Raw genomic sequence first — 26,580 nt, 5'->3', positions numbered from 1 at the left:
GTAGTACTAGAAGTTCTTGCCATAGCAGTTAGGCAAGAAAAAGATATCCAGGGCATAACGATAGGAAAGAAGAGTTCAGGCTAGCACTATTTGTGGGCAATATGATACTATACTTACAAAATCCTAAAGACTTTACAAAAAAGCTCCTAAAAAACAATATATTTGTATAGTAAGGTGGCAGGCTACAAAAACAACACCCAAAAGTCCATAGCTTTTCTATTCACAAATAATGAAAGAGAAGAAAGAGATATTAAAAAAAATCCCATTCACAATAGTGCCTCAGAAAATCAAGTACCTTGGACTCAGCTTAACTAAAGAGGTAAAGGACCTATACAAAGAAAATTACAAAACACTACTTCAAGAAATAAAAGAGGACACCGGGAAATGGAAACACATCTTCTGCTCATAGATAGGGAGGATTAACATTATCAAAATGGCAATACTCCCCAAAGCATTATAAAATTTAATGTGTTCCCCATAAAGATACCCATGACATTCTTCAAAGAAGTAGATAAAACGCTCCTGAAATTATACAGACAATAAATCCCCACGAATAGCTAAAGCAATCCTTGGGAAAAAGAAGATAGGTGACATCACCTTCGCCAATTTCAAATTGTACTACAAAGCAGTAGTAACTAAAACAGCATGATATTGGAATAGAAATAGACCCGGAGACCAATGGAAAAGAGTTGAATATTCTGACACAGATGCTCAAACATATAATCACTTAATGTTTGATAAAGGAGCAAGATATGTGAAGTGGAACAAGGAAAGCCTCTTCAACAAATGGTGCTGGGAAAACTGGACAGCTACCTGCAAAAAAGTGAACTCTGACCTCTGTCTATGTCAGGCACAAACAAAGTCACACCAAAATGGATTAAAGAACTCAATATCAGATCTGAATCCGTAAGGCACATTTAGGAAAATGTAGGCAGAACCCTCAGTGACACTGAAGCGAAAGGCATCTTTAAACCATTGACCAAGCAAGTGGAAATATACATAAACGAATGGGACTACATTAAACTAAGAAGCTTCTGCACCTCAAAAGAAACAGTGACCAAAATACAGAGAGCCCATGGAATGAATATTTACCCAATACCAATCTTATAAGGTGTTAATATCCAGGATATACAAGACACTAGTAGAACTGTACAAGAAAAAAAATCCTCCAACCCCATCAAAAAATGGGGAGAAGAAATAAACAGAAGCTTCCTCAAAAAAGAAATACAAATGGCCAAAAGGCACATGAAAAAATGCTCTACATCGCTAATCATCAGGGAGATGCAAATCAAAACAACAATGAGATATCATCTCACACCACAGAGACTGGTACACATCAAAAAGAACAAGAACAACCAGTGCAGGGCTGGAGCCAATAGCACAGCGGGTAGGGTGTTTGCCTTGCACATGACCAACCCGGGTTCAACTCCCAGCATCCCATATGGTCCCCCGAGCACCGCCAGGAGTAATTCCTGAGTGCATGAGCCAGGAGTAACCCCTGTGTATTGTCGGGTGTGACCCCCCCCCAAAAAAAAAAGAACAACCAGTGCTGGCACAGATGTGGGGAAAAAGGGACTCTCTTTCATTGTTGGTAGGAATGCCTACTGGTCCAGCCTTTTTAGAAAACAATATGGGAATTCCTTAAAAAACTAGAGATAGAGCTTTCATATGACCCAGAACACCACTTCTGGGAATATATCCTGAGGGTGCAAAAAAACACAGTAGAAATGACATCTGCACCTGCATGTTCATTGAAGCACTGTTCACACTAGCCAGAATCTGGAAACAACCTGGGTGCCCGAAAACAGACGAATGGTTAAAGAAACTCTGGTACATCTACAAAATGGAAAACTATGCAGCTGTGAGTAGAGGTGAAGTCATGAAATCTGCTTATAAGTGGATGGTCATGTAGAGTATCAAGCTAAGTGAAATGAATTAGAAAGGGATAGACATAAAATGACTGCATTTATTTGTGGAATATAAAGTAACATGAGACTGATTCCCAAGGACAGTAGACACAAGGGCCAGAAGTGTTACTCCATAGTTGGAAGCCTGCCTCATGAGCTGGGGGAGAAGGCAGCTAAATAGAGAAGGGATCACTAAGTTAATGATGGTTGGAGGTATTGTTCAGGATGGGAGATGTGTGCTGAAAACAGATAAAAGACCAAACGTGATAGCCCCTCAGAATCTGTATTTCAAAACCTAATGCCCCAAAGTAGAGAGAGTATGGGGAAAACTGTCTGCCATAAAGGCAGGGGGAGGGTTGAGATGGAGGGGTGAGTACTGGGGACACTGGAGGTGGAAAATGTGCACTGGTGAAGGGGTGGGTGTTCAATTATTGCATAACTGAAACTCAAACATGGAAGTTTTGTAACTGTAGCTCATGGTGATTCAATAAAAAACACTTTAAAAATAAAATTTTTCTTAGGAGTTTCTGTTCTTTAAAAAATAAGTTTTAATAGCTTAGGTAAGGTAGTTATAATAGTGTTAAAGTTTATGGTGTTAGTTTTAAAAATTCCTGCACTACACTCTCCACCAACAACAAACTATAGCCACAATATTCCACCACTGTCCCTATGTCACCTCAAGTATGGCTACATTTCCCCCAAATGACTGGTGATGAGTTTTCTAATCTAAGACCAAGGGTTTGTCATTGTGAGATAATGTCTACACCCTTGTTTTGTCTCTCTATATTTCACAAATGAGTAATATCATCTAGTAATTGTCTTCCCTCTGAATTATTTTGCTTAATAGATAACCTACAATAAAGGAACCAGATAATTTCATCTCTTTTCAAAGCTACATAGCATTCCATTGTGCATATGTTCCATAACTTTAAATCTGCTGTTAAACATTTGGATTGTTTAGTGCCGCAATGTGTGTACATCATCAAAAAATGGGGAGAAGAAATGAACAAAAGTTTCCTCAAAAAAGAAATACAAATTTCCAAAAGGCACATGAAAAAATGTTCCACATCGCTAGTCATCAGGGAGACGCAAACCAAAACAATAATGAGATATCATCTCACACCACAGAGACTGGCACACATTCAAAAGCACAAAAGAAACTAGTGCTGGCGTGGATGTAGGGAAAAGGGATCTTTTCTGACCAAAAAAAAAGATCTTTTCTGATCTTCTCTGACGCTCTTTCACTGTTGGTCAGAATGCCGATTGGTCTAGCCTTTCTGGAAAACAACACGGACAGTCCTTCAAAAACTAGAAATTGAGCTTCCATATGACCCCACAATACCACTTCTGGGAATATATCCCAAGAATACAAAAAAAGCACAGTAGAAATGATATCTGTACCTATATATTCATTGCAGCACTCTTCACAATAGCCAAAATCTGGAAAAAACTTGAGTGCCCTAAAACAGATGATTGGTTAAAGAAACTTTGGTACATCTACACAATGGAATACTATGCAGCTGTTAGGAGAGAGGAAGTCATGAAATTTGCTTATAAATGAATAGATATGGAGAGTATCATGCTAAGTGAAATGAGTCAGAAAGTGAGGGACAGACATAGAAGGACTGCACTCATTTGTGGAGTATAGAATAACATCACATGAGGCTGACACCCAAGAACAGTTGATACAAGGGCCCGGAGGATTGCCCCATAGCTAGAAGACTGCTTCATGAGCCGAGGGGAGAAGGCAGATGGAATAGAGAAGGGATCACTAAGAAAATGATGGCCGGAAGAACCAGTTGGGATGGGAGATGGGTGCTGAAAGTAGATAATGGACCAAACATGATGACCTCTCAGTGTCTGTGTTGCAAGCCATAATGCCCAAAAGTAGAGAGAGAGTATGGGGAATATTGTCTGCCATGGAGGCAGGGGAAGGGTGGGAAAGGGGGGTATACCAAGGATATTGGTGGTGGGGAATGTGCACTGGTGGAGAGGTGGGTTTTTGATCATTGTGAGATTGTAACCCAAACATGAAAGCTTGTAACTATTCAATAATTCTTAAATAATAAAACAAATTTATATATGTGTGTATATCTTTTTGGATTAATGTTTTTGTGCGGTGGGGGGGTAGATGGAATCACGGGGTTGTGTGGAAGCTCTATTTTATTTTTGTGAGAAAACTCCATACAGATTTCCAAAGAGACTAACTGAAACAGATGACATCTGCAACAATAGTGAGAGTTCCTTTTACACCACATCCTCCCCACCACTGTTTCAGTCTTTTTGATATATGCATTCTTACTCAGGTGAAAATATTTGTTGTTTTATTTGCATTCCCTGATAAGAAGTGATAATGATACTTTTTCATATATTCCTAATGGCCATCCACTTTCTTCAGGAAAGTGTCCCTTCATAGAAGGACTTGCTTAAAAGGTAAAAAGATTTGTAATATCTAAAGAGAAACAAGAGTCTAGAGGGCTTTCAATGGGAAAAGATTCCAAAATATTTGAATAATTTGTATCCTGAAATGAATTATCTAGCAGAGAAGGAAATTTTGAACAATCAAGCTTTAAATCCCAAAATACATGAGCCTCAGGTCTCAAGAAGGGAGAAGGTAGATTAGTTCAGTGTTATAAAGAAGAAAGGCATAAAATATGGGTAGTAATACAGGTAGATGGGAGATGTAGTGACAAGAGAATTAGATTCCTCTGATTATTCTCAATAAAAGAAAAGCCAAGGTCATCAGGAAGGTTAAAAGTCGGAGAACAGAGATGTTAATTTTATTAAGAGTGGGAATTGAAATTAACTTGGGAAAGGTTATTCCATAGAGAGATAGTTTTGAGATTTATCATTACTAATTAAGTGTAGCTATGTCTTTTTCTTTTTTCTTTTTCTTTTTTTTAGCTTTTTGAGTCACACCCAGCAGTGCACAGGGGTTACTCCTGGCTCTGCACTCAGGAATTACTCCTGGCAGTGCTGGGGGACTATATGGGGTGCTGGGAATCAAACCTGGGTTGGCCGCGTGCCAGGCAAACGCCCTACCCACTATGCTATCGCTCCAGCCCCAGTGTAGCTATGTCTTTCAAAGTCAAGTATAACGAGCTATATACATTCTGAAGCATCATATATAAGTATTTACATGTGTATAGACACATAACATATATGCATGTACACTTAAAATAAAACATGCAATACCACAAGCATATACATATATTTATATACGCAGTATCTATGCAAAAGTATAGCAATATTCTTTATGGCTTGCTTTTTGTTTGGGGGAGCCAAACTCAATAAGGCTTAGAGGACCATGCAGTGCCAAAAATAGAACCTAGGATTCCCAGACATAAAGCATCATGCATTCCTGCCCCTTGAACTTCTGAAGATGTTTATGTACTTGTGTTTGTATCATGGATATATGCAGGTCTGCTCTGGAAATGAAAATAAGATTTTGTATAAAATATTTTTAAAAGATTCTGAGGTTCTTGGAAAACCATCCATTTAATAATATTCTTTCAGATTTTCTCCACCTGATAGTTTGCTCTTTTCAGAGGTTAAAACGGGGTCTATATATTGGAGGGAATCAAACAGGACTGATGAAATTAAATACAGAAAGTAAGTCAAACACTATGCAGTAAATTATGGAACCCTATTGCCCTTTCTGTATTGAGGAAACAAAATTGAAAGCTACCCGGATTATACTTTCTTAGGAAAGAGAATGGAGGATTCCTTCTGCCTAGAGGAAAGGACACAGAAACACTGACAACTTCAATCTTTCTCCTGTGAAAATCTAGGCTTCTCTTGTCAAACTACTAAAATGTATTTCAGCTAATAAATATTAGCCACATTCATGGTGCTTTGTGTCAACATTTTAAAGATACTTCTTAAAGATTGATAGAAAAGAACAGCATATCATGAAGAAAGCTTTCAAAGTAAAAAACTGAGACTGAAATGATGGGGGGAGGGGAGGAAATTGCCAGAAAGAAAAACAATGCTATTTAAAAAATTGCCATTCACATGTGCTGCCGGAGCCCATTTGCTGCCTGTCTCCATGTGCTGCTGCCAAGCACATGTGGTACCTGAATACATGCGTTGCCTGTATCTCTCCTCTTGAGATGTGGACTTTCATATCTAACACTGGGATATATACTAGGGCTCCCTCTCTACTATGGAGAAGCCCATGTTCTCTTCTGAGTCCTAAGTGCATTATTCTCTCTCTCTCTCTCTCCTCTTTCCCTCACCCTCTCTTTTTCTCTCTTTTTCTCTCTCTCCCCCTCTCCCTTCCCCCCTTCCCCTTTCTCAAAACTTCCAAATAAAACTTGTTTTAACTTAAAAAATTTTTTTTCGAAGAAAGAAAAAAAATTCAAAGAACATACCTACAAATAAGAATAGGATATTGGAGCCAGAAACACAATTACAGGGGTGAAGGAGGCATATCTCAGATGTAGTGGATCCACAGTTAATCCCAAGTGAACACTACCCTGGAGATTCCTAAGCACCACTGTGATGGCCCAGATAACTCCAAGCACCACAAAGCCCAAACAGTACCATATCCTTGGGCCCTCACATTGAATGGGTGGCTCAGTTGCCTGGGAATTATTGGAAGGATTCCCTGGGCCTCCTGAGTACCAGTTATGAGGGTGTATATATATAGGGGTGTGTGTGTGTGTGTGTGTGTGTGTGTGTGTGTGTGTGTGTGTGTGTGTGTGTGTAAGAGAAAGAGAGAGAATATAACAGAAATTGCAAAAGATATTCAGAGCCTTCCTCACCCTCCCCACAAAGATTTTTTTTAGTTAAGAAATAAAATAGCTATAATTTACAACAAAATCCAGTAAAAATAATAGAAGAGAAAGCTGAGGGATTCTTACCAGAAAATAGAACAAAGTAATACAATGGACAAGTGAGCGAGAAAACAGAAAATTTGTGAGTCATTCCACGATGTCCAATTATAATAAGAGTTCTAAGATGAGGCACCAGTGAAAACAAATGGAAAGAAACAGTAAAATAAATAATGCAATAAATTTCTCAGGACTTAAATGGGCAGGTTGTTTGAATTGTTTGAATGAGGACTGAAGATATAATGGGTTTTACTCAGATGTTAGAATAACCAATAAAGCAAAAATAAAAAAAACAGTAAAGAAACATCTTTATAAAACTGCAGAATAATAGGGACAAAAAATGATTCTAATACTTTTTGGGAAAATAGCTTCTCAGTATAAGAATCAAGAACTAGTATAGCACTGAATTTCTCAACGATAACATTGGAATTTGGAAAATAATGAGAGAATATTTTAAACTACCATGCTTTGTTTTTAAGTAAAATGTTTTATATCTCGTTAACTTATCAGCCAAGGATTAGGATATAATAGAGACTTTGTAAATAATCTCAAAAAGAAATTTCTCCTAGATATTCTTCTCAGGAATCTACAGGGAAAGGGATTTATCAAATTAGGAATCAAACCAAGAATAAAGGTAACACTGACTTTATCCAGGACATTAAAAGAACCAAGGAGAGCTAACAAAAGTTTTCAAATAAAACAGGAGGTTGGAGGGTTCAATCCAAGATATCATGGAGGGATGGTGGGGGAGGGGGGTCTGGAGGGGCAGTCATGGTAAAAATACCTAAAGTGTGTGAACACACTACAAGGAGGTGTTTAATTTTGTCAAAAGGTTAGGACCTAAAAAACACAGGAAACCAAACTGATGAAAAAAAGAAAAAGACTATTAAATACATAAAAAAGAAAAACTACACAAAAATGGAAATGTAACTTTTATTTACTATGTGACACAAATGTCAAGTTATTAATTAGATACAGTAGCAACTGCATATTAAGCAAAAAAAAGGGGGGGCAGAGATGATATAATGTAACTATGTAAGTAGTAAAGGAGGGCAATAATATATGTGTATAGAAAAGAACACTCAGGACTTCTCTCTTCTATAAATATCATTATATACAAAATAGAAGAAAAAAGATATACACTAAGGGAATATTATTTATGCTTATAAAATATCAAAATACCTCAAATAACTGAGTAAAATAAATGTGAAGTAATGATCAGAATGGTAAAAAATAGGGCCACTAACTACTATTTTCACAAAAAGGCTTACATTACTTTAATACATAATTTAAAAAAATACATACAGATTACATTTTTTTAATTGAATCACTTCGAGATACAATTACAAAGCTTTCATGTTTGAGTTTCAGTCATACAATGATCAAACACCCATCCCTCCACCAGTGCACATTTTTCACCACCACCCAATATCTACCCCATCCTAACCCTTCCCCTGACTCTACAGCAATTTCCCCATACCCTCTATTTTGGGGTATTATGGTTTACAACACAGATACTAAGAGGGTATCACGTTTGGTCCTTTACCTACTTTCAGCACACATTTCCCATCCTGAATGATCCCTCCAACCATCATTGACTTTGTGGTCCCTTCTCTATTTCAGCTGACTACTCCCCCAGCTCATGAGGTAGGCTTCCAACTATGGAGCAGTATTCCCAGCCCTTGTGTCTACTGTGCTTGGGCGTCAATCTGAAATTAAGTTATTTTATATTCCACAAATGAGTCCAGACAACAGGTGACTATTTTTAATCACTTCTGCCATAAAAGGCACTCCCCTACCATACTCGTCATTTCTCTGGGTCAGAAACTTTTTTTTTCTTTTTGGGTCACACCCGGTGAGGCACAGGGGTTACTCCTGGCTCTGCACTCAGAAATTACTCCTGGAAGTGCTCAGGGGACCATTTGGAATGCTGGGAATTGAACCCGTGTCAGCCGTGTGCAAGGCAAACGCCCTACCTGCTGTGCTATCACTCTAGCCTCTGGGTCAGAAACTTTAATGGAGTTTCAGTTCAGCCTCCATTGCTATTTATTACCTAAAATATTAACAAGTATTTGTTATTTAGTTGTTACACTAAAAATCCGAGCAGGCTTGGAGGTCTCAGCCCCAGGTCCCACACACCTGGGTTCCTCCGCTGGTGCCTTCATGTGTGAGGCTCATACGAATGTCTGGAGAGGGGCCTTGAGCATGACTATGGCTAGGCTCCAGAGGTCTTTGGCTGTGGGAGCTCTGCTTGGGACAGGGAAGGAAGCTGGAGCCCACCCCCTCTGAGGGACCCCTGAGAAAGATAGCCAGGCACGCAGGCAAGAGACTATCTGCAGGGCTGGGACCTCCAAGCCTGCTTGGATCAGGATTGGGCCTCTTCCGCCCAGATTTCCCATTTTCCAGTAGCTAGGCGGTCACACCCAGGGACTACCCCCGGCATCGTGTAATCCCACCAACGGCCAACATCCAGAGACTTAAAACCAAGCTCCCAGAAGTGACATCTTGTAGCCTACTTCTCCCTCTGGGAGAACCTGGCAAGCTACCAAGAGTTTCCTGCCCACATGGGAGAGCTTCGCAAACTCCCCATGGTGTATTCATATGCCAAAACCAGTAACAATGCTGGCTATCTTCGGGTCTCACTCCCCTGACCCTGATAGAGTCTCCAATGTGGCATCATTGGGAAGGACAAGTAAAGAGAGGTTTCTAAAATCTCAGGGCTAGGACAAATGGAGACATTACTGAAACCGCTCGAGAAGTTCGACGATCAATGGAATGATGATGATGATGACACTATAAATGTTTTTTAGTTAAAATCTGCACTAGTACAATTATTCAGTCAGAATTAACATAAAAGTTAAATCATTCTAAGGACCAGGAGGTCTGCCCCACAGCTTGGAAATTGGTCTCACATACTGGGGGGAAATGCAGCTCAGATAGAGAAGGGAACACCAAGTAGAGGATGTTGGGAGGACCCATTCGGAAGATGCGAACTGAAAGTAGACTATAGACTGAACATGAAGGCCACTCAATACCTCTATTGCAAACTACAACACCCAGAAGGAGAGAGTACAAATGGAAATGCCCTGCCGCCGAGGCAGGGTGGGGTAGTGGGGGATGGGGTGGGGGGGTGGTGAGAGGGATACTGGGATCATTGGTGGATGTGAATGGGCACTGGTAGAGGGATGGGTAAACGATCACTGTGTGAGTGAAATGCAAACACAAAAGTTCATAAGTTTGTAACTGTACATCACAATGATTCTCTAATAAAAAATAAATTTTTTTAAAAAGCTAATCATTCATTCTCAGAGCAGATGAGAAATGAAACACATTCCACAGCAGAATAATACCCTGGAGAAAGCTTTATCTCTTGACTACAGCATAGCATCTTTTTGTTCGCTGTTTTCACACTCTGGTGACAGCACATACAGGGTAGAAATAATAGCAGCTACTCTGGCATCTTCAGGATATGAGTCAGACTGCTGCAGGAAAAAAAGTGAAAAGGCAAAAGATACATATTCTAATCCAGTTATCTAGAGAAGCATTATGAGCAGTATTTTTTAAACATTGCCATAATATCAAAGGCATGCATGAAAGATTTTAATATGTTAAAGTCCTACCTTGACCCTTTTAGATGATTCTGTCTTAACTACTTAAAAACAATCAGTTGGGACTTAAACAATTATTCAACCCACTATTCTGTCCTTTATCATTTGTCTTCAATTTCAACACCATTAAAACCACTCAACCTGTAAAATTTATCCAGAATACCTACTGTCTTTCTACTGTTGATTTTTGCTTTATAGTTTCACAACTCTTTAATAAAGAGATACAACAGCTTAGTGAGTACAGGTCCACTGTGCTCTGGAGTCAGAATGCTTGGTTTTCCATCTAAGTTTTGTCAACTGTCACTCCGTGGACAAATTATCAACTTCTGTGTGACTTTGCTTGACTCATTCTATTAAATAATACAACAAAAGAAAATTTATCTAGGACTCTTAACAAACTTAACCATGCCAAGAATCTATTAAGTGTTGTTAAGCATACTTTCACCTCATGCTAAAATCCTTGCCTTGCCTCCAACATACACTGCTTTGGATCTATTTCCTAAATATCACCATCATCTGGGTGTGCTTCCAAACTATGACTGTGACGTTCTTGTCAGGGTAGTATGCCTGGCTTTTACCCTTGAGTCTTATTATCTGTACCTTCATAATAATAATCCTTTTCACCCTCTACATTTAATTATACTGTTTACTGTGTCCTTGTCCCTCTACATTTTAACTCTCTCATATATCCCTTAAAACATATTATATAGTTTTGCACTAAATTCTAGGTATGACCTTTTAAGCCAGTATCAGATTATTGTCCCCATTATATAAAATCAAGAATTAAAAAAAATAAAAGTATGTTAATCAAGTTATTCTCTTAACCAAGTAAAATAAGTCTCTAATTCTCATGTATCAACAATGATACTTGTAAGAGAAAAAGTTTTTAACACACATATGCTTATAAACTATATTACAATGTTTGTACACTTACTGAATATAATATTGGTTTTAATCAGTGATTTACAACCTTACTACACATACAGATTAGTACTGGAATGACAATGAAAAACACTACTATAAAACTAGATAAAATAGGGCCTCGTCATAGGTAAGACCAGCCATAGGCCACACCACTTATGCCAGACCTCAAAACTCCTGCTTCCCAGGAACTTTGTGTCCCCACCCACTTGTCTTCTGGCAGGAGAGACCAATCATGGGTCTGTTGCCTCTCACCTACTGCTTCCCTCCATTAACAGGTGGTTGTCAAGAATCTTAAGTCAAGCTCCAAAACTGACATTCCTGCCAGCGGAGGTAACAAGGACTCCCTGTGATCCTGGCTGGCCCAAGGTCCTGCCTTGCTGGAGTTCCTGTTCCTAACACCATCCCTTCATATCTGAGAAATTATCACATAAGCACCATGAAGTGATAAAGTGAAATAATTCCTCCATTTCAATGGATAGATACAGAAGCTGAGGTCCTCAGTACTCAGAACTTTGAATACTGCCTAAGGCAGTATTGCCAGAGAAACAACACAGTTGATGGTCACTTAAATGAGCAAATCATTGGAAGATAAATTCAGGAAAAGCCAGGAAAAAATAGGGAAAAAATGAAGAATTCATTGAAACAGAATTGAAAGAGCTATAGAATATAGTAGTAGCAGGACTCAGCAGAATATAAGTTGAAAATCGAGTAAGTGACCTCAAATACAAGATTCATGACTCAAGACATATGGATAAATAAGATTTATTGGTAAAGGTTTTTAAGATGAGGGAACAAGAGGGAATTCTGGACAGAGAGGAAATAAAGGGAAAGAATGACTAGTAAGGGGTGGTGGGAGGGATGCTGGGACCACTGGTGGTGGAAAATGGGCACTGGTGGAGGGCTGGGCACTCGACCACTGTATAACTGAAATGCAAGCACGAAAGTTTGTAACTGTACCTCACAGTGATTCACTAATAAAAAATTTTAAAAATAAAAAAATTTAGCTTTCTGCGGCTCTGCGGAAATCCTGCCGGCCGAGGGCGTCAGCTTCCAACCCTCCCCAGAAGACACCACCCCCCACACGCCCCCGGTGAATAAAAAGCTTTGATCCCCCCAAAAATTTTTTTTAAAAATTTAAAAAATTAAAACAAAAAAGTTTTTTAAATAAATAAGAATTTAAAAAAAAAAAAAAGAATGGCTAGTAAAAGAAATAGCACAGAACTTCCCCTTCCCTAGTACAAAAAGGGTGAGGACTATATGAATCCAGGGGCCTAAAGAGTGCCAAAAAAATTAAAATAAGTGTATATAAAACAAGAACAAGATAAGATGTAGTGGCAAGACTCAAAGAGAAATATAGATTACTTGACAAGATGAGAGCAGAGTATCATAATTAAGGTAAAAAACATTAGATTCATGTTATATTCTCAAATGAAACTCGTTTTTGTTTTGGGTTTTTTTTTTTTTTTTTTTTTTTGCTTTTTTGGGTCACACCCAGCAATGCACAGGAGTTACTCCTGGCTTTGCACTCAGGAATTACTCCTGGCAGTGCTCAGGGGATTATGTGGGATGCTGGAAATCAAACCTGAGTTGGCCACGTGTAATGCAAATGCCCTACCTGCTGTACTATTGCTCTAGCTCCAAATGAAACTCTTAAAGCAAGAAGAGAATGGAATGATATATTCAAAAACACTGAAGGAAAGTAACCTTCAATGAAGAATTCTCTGTCCTGCAAGGTTATCGTTCAGATTTGGGCATTGATTAAAAAAAAAATTATCAGAAAAACAACAGTATCAGACCCCTGTTGCATCCCAAGAGTCTTCAGCTCTGCTCTGACATACTGAATTGCCTCCTAAAAATTACATAAATTTGATGTTATCATTTCTGTTATTTAAATTTAAGGCTGGAGTGATAGCACAGCAGGTAGGGCATTTGCCTTGCATGTGGCCAACTCGGGTTCATTTCCTCCCTCTCGGAGAACCCAGCAAGCTACCCAGAATATCCTGCCTGCATGGCAGAGCCTGGCAAGCTACCTGTGGCATATTCAATACGCCAAAAACAGTAACAAGTTTCACAATGGAGACGTTACTGGTTCCCGCTTGAGTAAATTGATGAACAAAGGGACAACAGTGCTATAGTGCTTATAAATTTAGTCACACTTATTGTTTTATAAACATTTATACCATATATTTATGTTTATATGGTATATATATTAATGTATCATATATATTAATGATTATAAAATATAAATACAACTAAATTAAATAACAGAAATGATAACATCAATTTTATATAATTAATGTACACCATATCACACAGCAGAGCCTGGAAAGCTACCCATGACGTATTTGATATGCCAAAAACAGTTAACAACAACGTGCTCTTTGTTTTCCTGGAGTAAGCAGACACCATCAGGCTACATTAGCATGTGACAGGGACAAATGAAGCCGTTACTGGCACCCGCTCAAGCAAATTGATGAACAACGGGATGACAGTGATACAGTGGTACACCATATATGCATGCCTGTTTAACAACAACAACAACAACAAAACTTTTTGTTGTGGTTGTTTTGGAGTCATACCCATGCTCCTGGTTCTGTGCTCAGGAATCACACTTCTGGTGGTGCTTGGGGTATCTTATAGGATGTTAAGGATCAAACCTGGGTCAGCCACATGCAAGGCAAGTGCCCTAAATGCTGCACTACTACTCCAGCCCCTAAATAACACATTTAATGGTCCCAGAAGTGATCACTGAGTGCAAAGTTAAGAGTAAACCCTGAGCACAGCTGTGTGTGGCCCAAAAAACTAAATCCAGAAACAAACCACCCCAAAAGCAGAAAAATATGTTAAAGAAAGAAAGTACAGACTGTATAAGCCCCTTTCCCAGGCTGTGTAAACACCTTTTACCTGGATGACGCCATTTACACATTAAAGGATGTTTGCTGGCTTTCTGGTCGGCTCTCTCCAAATGCCTCCCCACTTGGGATGGCTGTTGCCTTGGGCCAACAAAGGAGGAACAGGGCCAAGCTGGTTGGTGATTAATTGCACTTTATTCCATTCTCAGCTGTCTCAAACTCTCTCCACAACTCTCTCCACCTCTGGCCACAACTCTCTCCCCAACTTGCAACTTTCTCACTCTCTCTCTCTCTAGCTCTCTCTCTCTCCAACCCTCTACTTTGCTCTACAATGCTCTCTCAACTCTCTTGCTGTCTCTTGCTCTGCCCACAGCTCCCACTCTACCACTCTCCAACTCTCTATCTCCCCCTTTTTTCACCAACTCTCCGAAGCCACCACTTTTTTTTAAAATTTTATTGAATCACTGTGAGATAGTTATAAGCTTTCATGTTTGGATTACAATCACACAATGATCAAACACCCATCCCTCCACCAGTGCACATTCCCCACCACCAATAACCCCGGTATACCCACCCCTTTCCCACCCACCCCCTGCCTCCACGGCAGACAATATTCCCCATACTCTCTCTCTCTTTTTAGGCATTATGGCTTGCAACACAGACACTGAGAGGTCATCATGTTTGGTCCATTATCTACTTTCGGCACACATCTCCCATGCCGACTGATTCCTCCAGCCATCATTTTCTTAGTGATCCCTTCTCTATTCCATCTGCCTTCTCCCCTCCGCTCACGAAGCAGTCTTCTAGCTATGGGGTAATCCTCCCGGCCCAAGTATCTACTGTCCTCTTTTACCACCTCTTCTCTAACCACACCTCCACCCTCCCCCCAAACCAAATCAACGTTTTTCAAGCCTTCCTGACTATCTGCAGCCCATGAGGGCAAAACAGCACAGTAAGGTATGTTTCTCCTCTCCTTAAACCCGTGACTTAATTAACATCTTAATTTTACTTCCTAATATTTGCCATTCTGTGTGGACACAGTAATAGACAATTAGGCTTGTAGGACGACTCTCCTGGGGACATCTCGCCACAGATTCAGACTACAGTGCTCAGGCAGATTAATCATTTTTAACCCTAGCAGGGTCCAAATCTAGTTATTACTTTTTCAATCATAAATGAATTTGTCCATGACCAGGCTTTTAGCTTATAGTTAAGCATTATGGCACTTTGGCCAGGCCCATTTTGATGCCAGGGCAGCTCACAGCTTGCCCTGGGTCCATCCAGTCCCTCATTGGGACCCTGCTTTTGGGGATCTAGGAAGTAAGGGCAATTAAGGCTTAAGTCCGGAGAGCAGATGTCCAGAAGGTAATATTATCTGGAGTCAATTAACTCCCAAGTTTCAAACTTATCTTTGTAACTGTCTTCCTCTGTCCATACAAAAAGTAATTGCTCAGAAGTAACTAACCATGCAAAGGACATTAAGGAGATCAGAAAAACAATATTTACAAGTCAGCAGAGTTTGATCAGGAGACAAAGGTAATTGACAGACTGGGGGAGCAATCAACAAACCCAAGCTCCACGCTCCCTGAGGCCAGGGAGGAAGGGCAAACCAGCGTTATTCTACAATAGACCACTATCCTTATTGAATACTGAGATAAAAAGCCTCAACAAAATCTTAACAAATTCAATTCAGCACTACATTAAGAGGATCATACAGCAGGAAATGTACACTAGTGAAGGGAGGAGTTCTGTAACACTGTATTACTGAAACAATCATAAACAACTTTGTATGTTTTGGTGATTCAATTAAAAATACACAAGTAAACAAAAGGATCACACTATAACCAAGTGAAATTTATTCCAAGAATGCAAGAATGGGCAACACATTTTTCCCCCTAAAATTAGACACAAGACAAGGATTTCCACTCTCATCACTATTACTCATCATAACACTGAAGTAGCAGCTGCAGCAATGAGGCAAGAAAATGAAATAAAAGGGATACAAATGGAAAAGAAGAAATTAAACTTTCATTATTTGCTGATAATATAATACTTTTTAGAATGAATTTAATTCATTCTAACAAGTAAGTTGAGTCTAGAAAGGTAGTGCTTCCCTTATATGTAACCAGCTCCAGCTCATCCCTGTCACCACTGATCATTTTCCAGCACCACCAGGTATGATCCCTAACCACAGACCCAGCAGTAACCCCTTAAAAAACACTTGGGTGCGGGGCTGGAGTGATAGCACAGCGGGTAAGGCATTTGTCTTGCACGTGGCCAACGCAGGTTTGATTCCCAGCATCCCATATGGTCCCCTGAGCACCGCCAGGGTTGATTCCTGAGTGCAGAGCCAGGAGTGATCCCTGTGCATCGCCAGGTGTGACCCAAAAAGCAAAAAAAAAAAAAAACCAAAAACAAAACAAAACAAAAAAAACCCACTTGGGTGCACAAGTCTACCCTTCCCCTGACCAAAATAGTTGTGTCACTCATTTCTGCAGAAAAAATTACTTTTAAAGTTCTTGGGAGATGCTAACCTACTTTTAAAAATCTTCTTTTGGGTGCTAGAGAAATAGCACAGTTGGGTAAGGCACTCGTTTGTACATGGCCAACTTGGGTCCAATCCCCAATACCACACATGGTCCCCTCACAGTCCTCCAGGAGTGGTCCCTGAGCACAGATCCAGAAGGAAACCCCAAGCACTACCAGGTGTGGTCAAAAACAAACGAAACCCCCAAATGACTGTTCCTTTTAAAGTTGTATCTAGCACTAAAATTAGAACATGGGCACTCTATTTCCTCTCACTAACATTTCCAAGAGCTTGTGCTTTCTTGGTAGCTACAATTGCTCTCCTGTTCAAGTCTTTTCTTTTAGTTCAAATTATACATCTTTATGACCCCTAATTTTTATCAACATTGGTTAAACTTAATAGCTTTATAATTCAGTTCAAGGATCTTGGGCAGTGATTAGAATCTCCTATACTTGAAAGTTTAAAATAATTTGGAATCTGGAATTTGATATGATGAAATAAAATTATGTGTCATGAAGCTGTCAATATAATGGTATTGATAAAGATAAGAAACAATACTATGGATACTAACAAATCTGAAATTATTGTTGGTACTTATCCTTATTTCAATGACATACTTTACTTGAACATTAGAAAAATGATGCCATCGTTATGATTATCCATAAAAGTGTAATTCATAAGCAATACTGCTTTCAAATGTAAAATAGAAAAAAATGTATTTTGGAATTTCACCAGGATAAAGTTATTTCAAGGCCCAAATCCAAAGAATTGGAATATATAATGGAATACTCTTAATTCTCTCTTTTTTAAAAACCCTTTCTTCCTGCATTAAGAGCTATTGTCAAAGACTAAGAGTGACTAACTCCCAAACCTGTTATCACTCTACCCTATAATTAACAATGAATCAACATATGCCCAACTTCTTAGCTCGCCTCAAATATATGGTAAGAGAAACAAAAGATCTTTGCTGAACTTTCCTCCTTTCTCACATTAAAAAGCATCACTTTAGCATCAGTGGAGTTACTTTCACTTATACCACCAATTCCTTAACTTTATAAATGCTCAGTCTTAAAAATGCTTACATAGATATAAGTGTATCAACATGGAAAGTATCATGCTAAGTGAAATTAGTCAGAAAGAGAGAGACAGACATAGAAAGATTGCACTCATCTGTGAAATATAGAATAATAGACTATAAGACTAACGCCCAAGAATAGTAGAAATAAGTACCAGGAGATTGTTTCCATGGCTTGGAGGCTGGTCTCTCATTCTGGGTAACTCAGGGAAGGGACCACCAAGTAAAATGTGGTTGGAGGTCATGTGGGGGAAGGGTGATGCAGGCCGAATACAGACTAGAGACTGAACACAATGGCCACTCAACACCTTTATTGCAAACCACAACACCTAATCAGAGAGAGAGAACAAAAGGGAATTCCCTGCCATAGTGGCAGGGTGGGGTGGGGGGAGACGGGACTGGGGAGGGGGGGAGTGATGTTGGGTTTACTGGTGGTGGAGAATGGGCACTGGTGAAGGGATGGGTTATCGAACTTTGTATGGGGGAAACATGAGCACAAAGATGTATGGATCTGTAACTGTACCCTCACGATGACTCTCTAATTAAAAATAAACTAATAAAAAAATTTTTTAAAAATGCTTACATAGTTAAATAATGTTGCTTTGAACAAACTCATCAATGCTATGGACAAGAAAATAGGGACCAGAAGAGCATTTGGGATAGAGAAGGAACCACTAAGTCAATGATGGTTGGAGGGATTGTTCAGGATAGAAGATGTGTGCTGAAGGTAGACAAAGGACCAAATATGATGACCTCTCAGTATCTGCATGGCAAACCATAATGCCCAAAAGTAGAGAAAAAGAAGGAAAGTGCCTGCCATTGAGGCAGGGGGTGGGGTAGGGTGGGAGTGGCGGGAGAGATACTGGGGACATTGGTGGTAGAAAATGTACACTGGTGGAGGGATGGGTATTCAATCATTGACTAAAAATCATGAAAGCTTTGTAACTGTATCTCAATAAAGAAAATTTAAAAATAAAAAAAATGAACATCTGTGGCTGAAGAAATAGTACAAGGGTTAGGGCACCTAACTCGCATGTGGCAAAATATAGTCTGATCCTTAATAATTCATAGTCCTCTGAACACTGCCAATTTTATCCCTAGACACCTTCAAGCACTTCCAGCTACCAAGTGTATGGTATAAGTTACATATGCAGTTCTTTTTTTTACAAGTGGCTCTTCAGTTTCCCCAACACCATTTGTTGTATAGGCTTTCATTGCTCCACTTCATGCACCTAACTCCTCTGTCATAGATTAACTATCTCTATAACTGAGGATTTATCACTGAGATCTCAGTTCTGACCCATTTAGGGTGTTAGCTTATCTTTATTCCAGTACCATGCTGTTTTGATACCAAAACTATACTGAAACATAGTATAAAGTCAGAAAATTCAATACCTCCCAACATCTTTTTGTGGAGCTTTATGCTTCCATACAAATTTTAATAGTGTCTGTTCTAATTTCTTGAAGAATTTCATCATCATTTTGAAGGAAACTGCATTAAATCTATAAAGTATTTTGGGGAGGACAGATATTTTGACAATATTTATTCTTCCAATTAATGAGTATGGAATATTTTCCCATTTCCTGTTGGGGCTTTTATCATAAATAGATGTTGAATGTAAGCAAAAGGTTCCTCATTATCAATTAATATTATTTTTTTCATTATTCATTTTGTTGATTTGGTTATTACATAATTGATTTTACACATATTGAGTAATCATTGCATTCCTGGGCTAAATCCTATTTGATCATAATGCATTAGCCCTTTGACATGTGCTTGCATTCGATTTGCTAAAATTTTGTTGAGGAGTTTCACATTAGTGTTCATCAGGAAAACTGGTCTGCAATTTAATTTTTTTAGTAATTTCACTGTGGGTTCTCTGTATTAGGATTATGTTGGTTTCATAGGTCTTTCTGGAAGGATTTCTTTTTCTTCAATGTTTTGGAAGAGTTTGAAAAGTATAGGGAGTACTTCTTCTTTGAAGGTTTGGTATAATTCTCTAGTAAACCCATCTGAACTAGGGCCTTTGTTCTTGGGTAAATTTTAAATTACTGTTTCAATTTCCTTTCTTGAGATAGGTCTGTTCAGGTTTTCTACATTCTCAATACTGTACCTTTATCTCATTTTTTATTTGATTTGCATTTCCCTGATAACAAATGACTACATATTTTCCTCATATCCTACTAGCTGGTCTCATTAAGAAAGTCTCCATTTCTCTCCCATTTTTGATGGGATTATTGAATATTTGTGGCTGCTGAGCTTTATGAGTACTTTATCTTGGATATCAGTTGTTTCTATGATGCATATAGTGAAAGTATTTTCTCCTATTCCATAGGATTTCTTTCAATTTTAACTCACTTCCTTTATCACACAAAACCATTTTTATTTGGTACAGACCCATTTGTCCATTTTTTGTTTTTGTCAATTGAATAAAATCCTTAAAGAAAGTCCCCTCTGAGGTCCATATCCTGGAGAGTTCTATGTTTTCCTCAACGTATTTTATGGATTCTAGCCTAATTTCAAAATCTTTAATTCACTAATGCACTAATTTTAGTGTGCTGTGTGAAATAGAAGTACAGCTCTTTCTTTTTTTATTTTTGCCTGTGGCTATCCTGTTTTCCCAGCAACATCTATTGACGAGGCTATCGTTGCTACTTTCCATGTACCCAGCTCCTCTGTCATAGGCTAACTGTCCAAAAATGAGAGTATATCTGGGCTCTCAATTCTATTTTGTGGTCTGAGAATCTCTCCTTATTCCACTATCTTTTTATTTAACAATTTTTTAAGTGACTGTGAATTACATGCAGAATTACAAAGTTCTTCATTACTAAATTTCAGGCATACAATGTTCCAACACCGATCCCTTCACCAGTGTCCACTTCTCTCCATCAATGTCCCCAGTTTTCCACCCATCTCCTAGCCTTCCTATTGAGCAAGTGTTCATGTCCATAATTTGTACCCAAACCTCCAATCTCACACATGGCAAGCTTCCTACAGTTATATTGCTCTTTATTTCTGTTGTTATTTGCGCTTTGTTTTTCCTTGCTTAAGTTCTTTTACATTCCACATAAGAGATCATTCTCTATCTGTCCATAACCCCTGACTAACTTCACTCAACATGATACTCTCCAGATCCATCCATTGTAGAAAATTGTATGACTTTATCTTTTCTTACTCCTGAGTAGTATTTCACTGTGTACATGTACCACAGTTTCTTTCTCCAGTCATGTGTTCTTGAAAACGTGAGTTGTTTCCAGATTTCGACTATTCTAAACAGAGCAAGAAGTGTATATATCTTTTCTGGATTGTGCTTTTGGATTGAGGAGTGGGAATGCTAGGTCATGTGGAAGCTCAATTGATAGCTTTTTGAATAATGACCATATTGAATTCCCAAAAGTCTGGATCAGTCAACATTTCAGCCAACAGTGGATGAGGGTCCATCTTTCCCCATATCCTCACCAATACCAGTTGTTGTTAGTTCTTTTTGATACATGAATAATTAAATAGAAGAACTAGATATTAAAAAGTTAACTCCCCCAAAAAAAAGTCAACCCCATTTACAATTGTTCCTCAGAAAATCGAGTACCTAGGAGTTGGCTTAACTAACAGGGTAAAAGACCTACACAAGAAATCTATAAAATACTTCTTAAAAGAAGACATGAGGAAATAAAAATATATGCCCTGCTCCTGGATCGGAAGGATTAACATCATCAAAATGGCAATACTCCTCTAAGCATTATACAAATTCAATGCATTCCCTATAAGGGTACCCATGACATTTTCCAAAGAAATCAATCAAATACCCCTGAATTTCATATGGAACAGTTACCCCTCTGAATAACCAAAGAGATCCTTGGAAAAAAGAAGATAGGAGGCATTAGTTTTCCCAACTTCAAACTACCACAAAGCAGTAATAATTAAAACAGTGTGGTACTAGAACAAAAACATGGTACCTCAGGATTGAAAAATAACACAGTGGTTAGGATGCACAACCTAACTGACCTGGCTTCAAGCATCTCGCTGTGTAATTCTGAAGGTCCCTAAGCACCACACGGCTGGCCTGGATAACCTGCCACACCAAAGGGCCTGAGCACTAAAGGGGCCACAAAAGGGCCACTGGGACTCCTGAGCACTGTTTGGGAGGCCACAAGAAACCAAAAACATGTACCTCTTTCACTGTTTCTTCATTTCTAATGTCCATGTGTCCTTCCCATTAACTCTTTGTATCTGATGAACTTCCTATGAGTCATTTATTTTTTAAGCAATCTGTTGGTAATGAAATCTTAGTTTTCCTTTTTCTGAAATGGGTTCACATCTCCTTTATTCATGAAGTATGTTTTTCATGGATGTGAAATTCTTCAGTAACATGAGGTGTTTTATTTTCTTTTAGTTGCTGAAAAAAATTCTGTTCCAGGGCTGGATCAATAGCACAGCCGGGTAGGGCATTTGTCTTGCATGCGGCCTACCTGGGTTCGATTCCCAGCATCCCATATGGTCCCCTGATCACTGCCAGGAGTAATTCCTGAATGCAAAGCCAGGAGTAACCCCTGTGCAGTGCCAGGTGTGGCCCAAAAAGCAAGAAAAAAAATGTTGTGCCACTTCTTTCAGTTTTCTATAGTTTCTGATGGGAAATCTGCTGTCATTTAAATTGCCATATCCTTGCCACAGGCCTTAATTTTCAAAAGCTTAGATATTTCTGGTGTGGATATCTTTGTCATTTAATCCATAATTGAGCATTTAATTATCTTGCAAAATTTTGAGAGACTTAAGGCATTATTTCTTCAAATGTCTCATTGGTTCCACATTTTATTATCCTTAGTATATAATGCCACGAATGTTAGGTCTTTGGCTATTGCCCCGCAGTACTTTGAATTGAAGCTTACTTTTCCTTTTTCTCAGGGGAGGGGAAACACCTATCAGTGCTCAGAGGCCACTCCTGGGTCTGAGCTCAGGAAGCACCCCTAGTACATCCTATGATTATTTCCATATACACAGGAAGCAATTCCATATGTAGTGCTGAGATTCAAACCACTGTCATGGATAAAAGCCACATGCAAGGCAAGTGTTTTAACCTCTACACTATCTCTCCATCACCTAAATCTTACTTTACCAGTTTACCTTCTCTTCATTATTAGGATTCATCTTTGCAATAGTTTCCTATGCTTGCATTTCTTCAAACAACGCAACTGCTCTTTGAAAAAAATTTATAGGGGCCAGAGCAATAGCACAGAGGGTAGGGCGTTTGCCTTGCACATGACCAACCCGGATTCAATCCCCAGCATTCCTCATGGTCCCCCAAACACCACCAGGAGTAATTCCTGAGCACAGAGCCAGGAGTAATCCCTGAGCATCACTGGCTGTGACCCAAAATGCAAAAAATAAAGAAAGAAAAATAAAGAAAGAAAAAATTTTATAAATTCTAACTAAAAATACTTTTTTATGAATCATAGCATCATTTCAAATTTGGTATCTATTGTCTTTCCTTATTTATGTTGAGATTTTACTAATTATAATAAATAATTTTAGGCTGTATGCCACTCATTCCAAGTATTTTGCAAATGTTCTACCTATATAGATTCAAAATTAACTCCTAGCCTTATTTATGTGGGCTATTATTCAAAAGTCAATTTAGTTTTAAAAGTCTTTTCTGGCTTCCCCCATCTTTGTCTTAACACAACTTCACTTTATCCTCAGATTGGATTAAAATGGAAAAAGAACTGTTTCATTTCAGAAGGGTAAAGATGAAACATAGAACTCTGTCCACAAGATGTTCCAGAAAAGAGAACTGCCTCAATAGTGGGGTAGGAAATATGTAGAAGTCAGGGTCCTGCCAAGAAGCTCAGCTGAGCAGGGTAATTTTATTACCAGAAATTAAAACCTCTAACAACAGATTCCCCTGGATATATATTCTTCTTTCTTACTTCTAGGATTTTGTCCAGAAAACTCTTCAGGATAAGGGCAACACCTTCTTAATTCTACATAGTTATGAAAGCCATAGTTCAACACACAGACTTTGCTGGGTAGAGCCACTTCGCTTCTGTAGGTAGTGTGAAAATCAGAATGTTTTCCTTAGGCTATATTGAGATGAACCTCATTAAACTTGGAAAGATTTGGAGATGAAATTCAGAGATCATCAAACAAGCTCCAGCATGGAAAAACATATTCCTGTTATCACAGGTGCATGGGGTATAGAGTTTTATGTGTACAGATGTAACTCTAATTATGATATATGGAAACTTTAGCATTCGATTAATACAATGTCCACTAGGATAGAGAAGTGTACATCTTTAACCGTGATGTCTCTCTGGAACAGTTAAATAGTTTCTGTCTTGCTGTTAGCTAAAGATAACAGGCTTTCTTAGAATTATTTTTTGTCTGTACCCACTAGCATTTCCAGGTTGTGGGGATTCCAGCTTCTCCAGCACCCAGGGAAAGACATTTGGGAGGCAAGAAAATAAAAACAACAATCCATGAACTTACTCAATCCTTGAGTCCCAAGGTCCCTAGTCAGTCCATCTTCTTTTCCCTAACTTTCAGTTTTCTGGTAGGTGATTTATATGTTTTGTCCAGGATATTTGTTGCTATTAGTAGGAGGAATAAAATAGAATGTGTTTACTCCATTTTGACCAAAATCCAAATCCTGTGACTTAGTCTAGATTTTATGTGTCCTATCATTCTCCATATGTATTAAGAATATATAAAATGGTTTGTTTCACTAAACTTTATTAGTCACTGGACTAGTAAAAACTGTTGTATATGACTTATTTTTCTTTGTTTTCTTTTCTTTTTCAGATTTTGGGCCACATTTTGGGCAATGTTCAGGCTTATCCCTGGCTCTGTGCTCAGGAGTCACTTCTGGTGGTGCTCAAGGGGATCATATGTGGTTCCAGGGATGGATGATAGGTCAATCACATTTTGCCAAAGTAAGGCAAACACCTTACCCACTATACAATCTCTCTGTCCCATTTGACATATTCTTTAAGCTTAGAGAACTGTTATTAAGAACTGTTGAGAGAGCAGGGATATAGCTCAGTGACAGAGCACATGTGTCACACATATGAGGCTCTGGTTCAATCTCTAGCATTCCCACGCCCACAAAGAAAAGGTGTTATAACTTATTGGCCTTTACCAATGAACAGATGATTTTTTTCTGAATAAAAACATTATTTTATAATTTACATTTTACTATTAAATTTTCATTGGTTTACAGTACTACAGAATTTCAAGGTTTATCTTCACACTCTCAATATGTATATGTAAGACTTACTACATCATCACTAAAAAGATGACTCTACTAATTCCTCTTACTACCCTATCCATTTCCTTCCTGTAATCACCAAAGACATAGCTTATTTCAGTTTAAATTATGGGCAACAAATCCATAATAGAATGCATCAAATCCTCTGACATGAGAATATCCAATTCCTAGTTTCCTTACAATCCCTCACACTAAGTTTTAAAGCTATGCAAGATTTCATTTTATTCCAAGCTCACCATACCTGCCACATAAGTTACCCCCCCTCCTTCATTTTTAAATACCTGCATTGGGTACTGACAGCCCTCTTCTTTCTGTATTTTTATATTTGCTTTATGGTGTCATAGTTAATATAGTATCACCTATTCTGAATGTAAATCACTTTCTAAGAATTGGAAGTAAAACTCGAAAGAATATACAGATTTGTTATAAAATTTTGTTTCAAACAAAAGTTTTATTTTAAAATGGTACCTTTAATGTTAAGGAAACACTGAAGAGCAAAACCAACAGTCAAACTCCTCATATTCCATAGGAATATTATTTACACTAAGAATGAAAAGGGGTGAGGTGTTGTTCACAGCCCCTGTATGTCAATCTATTTCCTCTACATGGTTCCAGAATCTTTGTATTGTTTTCTTTTAATTGTATTGAGAGAACATTAATTTAAATTTTATGTGCTTTTAGTACAATTTAATATTTATTCAAGGTATCTGTTACCATATGACAACCATCACCAGAGTATCCCTTCACCACCAATCCCTTCACCACAATCCAATGAATTGATCCCTGGTTAATCCCGCCTCCCTGTCTAGTAAACAAAAGATAGCAGGTTTTTTTAAAATAATTTTATTATTTTTTGTTTACAACACTATTAATAATGGTTTCTCATGGACATCATTCAAACACAAGTTGGCAGATTTTAAAAGACAGAAGTCAAATAACTCATTTGCACAATCATTAAGAAAATACCTGTTTTTTTGAAATATGAGGGTACATGGATGAGTGAGATAGCTAAACTCATTTCTTTCTACTCACAGGAATTTGCATTCTACTGACAGGAATACAGTAGAAGAAACTGCAAGCATGTAACTAATACTTTTTAAGTTTGACAAAAGTCAATTGATGTTTCAATTAATATCAGGAATGCACATTTAAAAAACTGTAATACAGGCCTAAAAGCAACATTGGTTAGAACACTTTTTCCACTTGGTACAATAAAACTTTAAAGCACTAGTAAACTAGCTGTCAACTACTTACCACATAAAGCTGTTTCCATAGACTGGCCCATTCTTGTAGAGTTGTAGTAACTTCAGTCACAATACAATCTTCAAGTGGAACCACGGTTTCATATTGCCTAGAAGCAGAACCACAACAGTTACATTATCTTTGAAGAAAATACTAGAATATTTTCACCATGTTTACTTAAATAGTAATTTTTTATTGTTGTTTTGGGGCCACACCTGTCAATGCTCAAGTGTTATTCCTGGCTCTGTAATCAGGAATCATCCCTGGCAATGCTCCAGAGACCACATGGGATGCCAAGAATCAAACCCAACACAATTGCGTGTAAGGCAAGTGCCTTACCCAACATACTAT

The 26,580-nt window shown here is 38.3% G+C and overlaps 1 protein-coding gene across 5 annotated transcripts in view; it reads right to left on the bottom strand.

Annotated features, from left to right (window-relative positions):
* Nucleotides 1-26,580, bottom strand: part of DOCK3 (dedicator of cytokinesis 3) — a 440,374-nt gene that overhangs the window by 280,347 nt on the left and 133,447 nt on the right. For all 5 annotated transcript variants that reach the window (XM_055135368.1, XM_055135371.1, XM_055135372.1 and 2 more), the window contains exon 5: nucleotides 26,242-26,338. In XM_055135368.1, the coding sequence (XP_054991343.1) occupies nucleotides 26,242-26,338 (97 nt within the window). The remainder of the gene's footprint in view (nucleotides 1-26,241; nucleotides 26,339-26,580) is intronic.

This window comes from Sorex araneus, chromosome 4 (genome assembly GCF_027595985.1).
Source record: "Sorex araneus isolate mSorAra2 chromosome 4, mSorAra2.pri, whole genome shotgun sequence".
In the NCBI taxonomy this organism is placed as follows: domain Eukaryota; kingdom Metazoa; phylum Chordata; class Mammalia; order Eulipotyphla; family Soricidae; genus Sorex; species Sorex araneus.
Note: the sequence above shows the minus strand (reverse complement) of the source record. Positions and strands in the feature narration are given on the sequence as shown.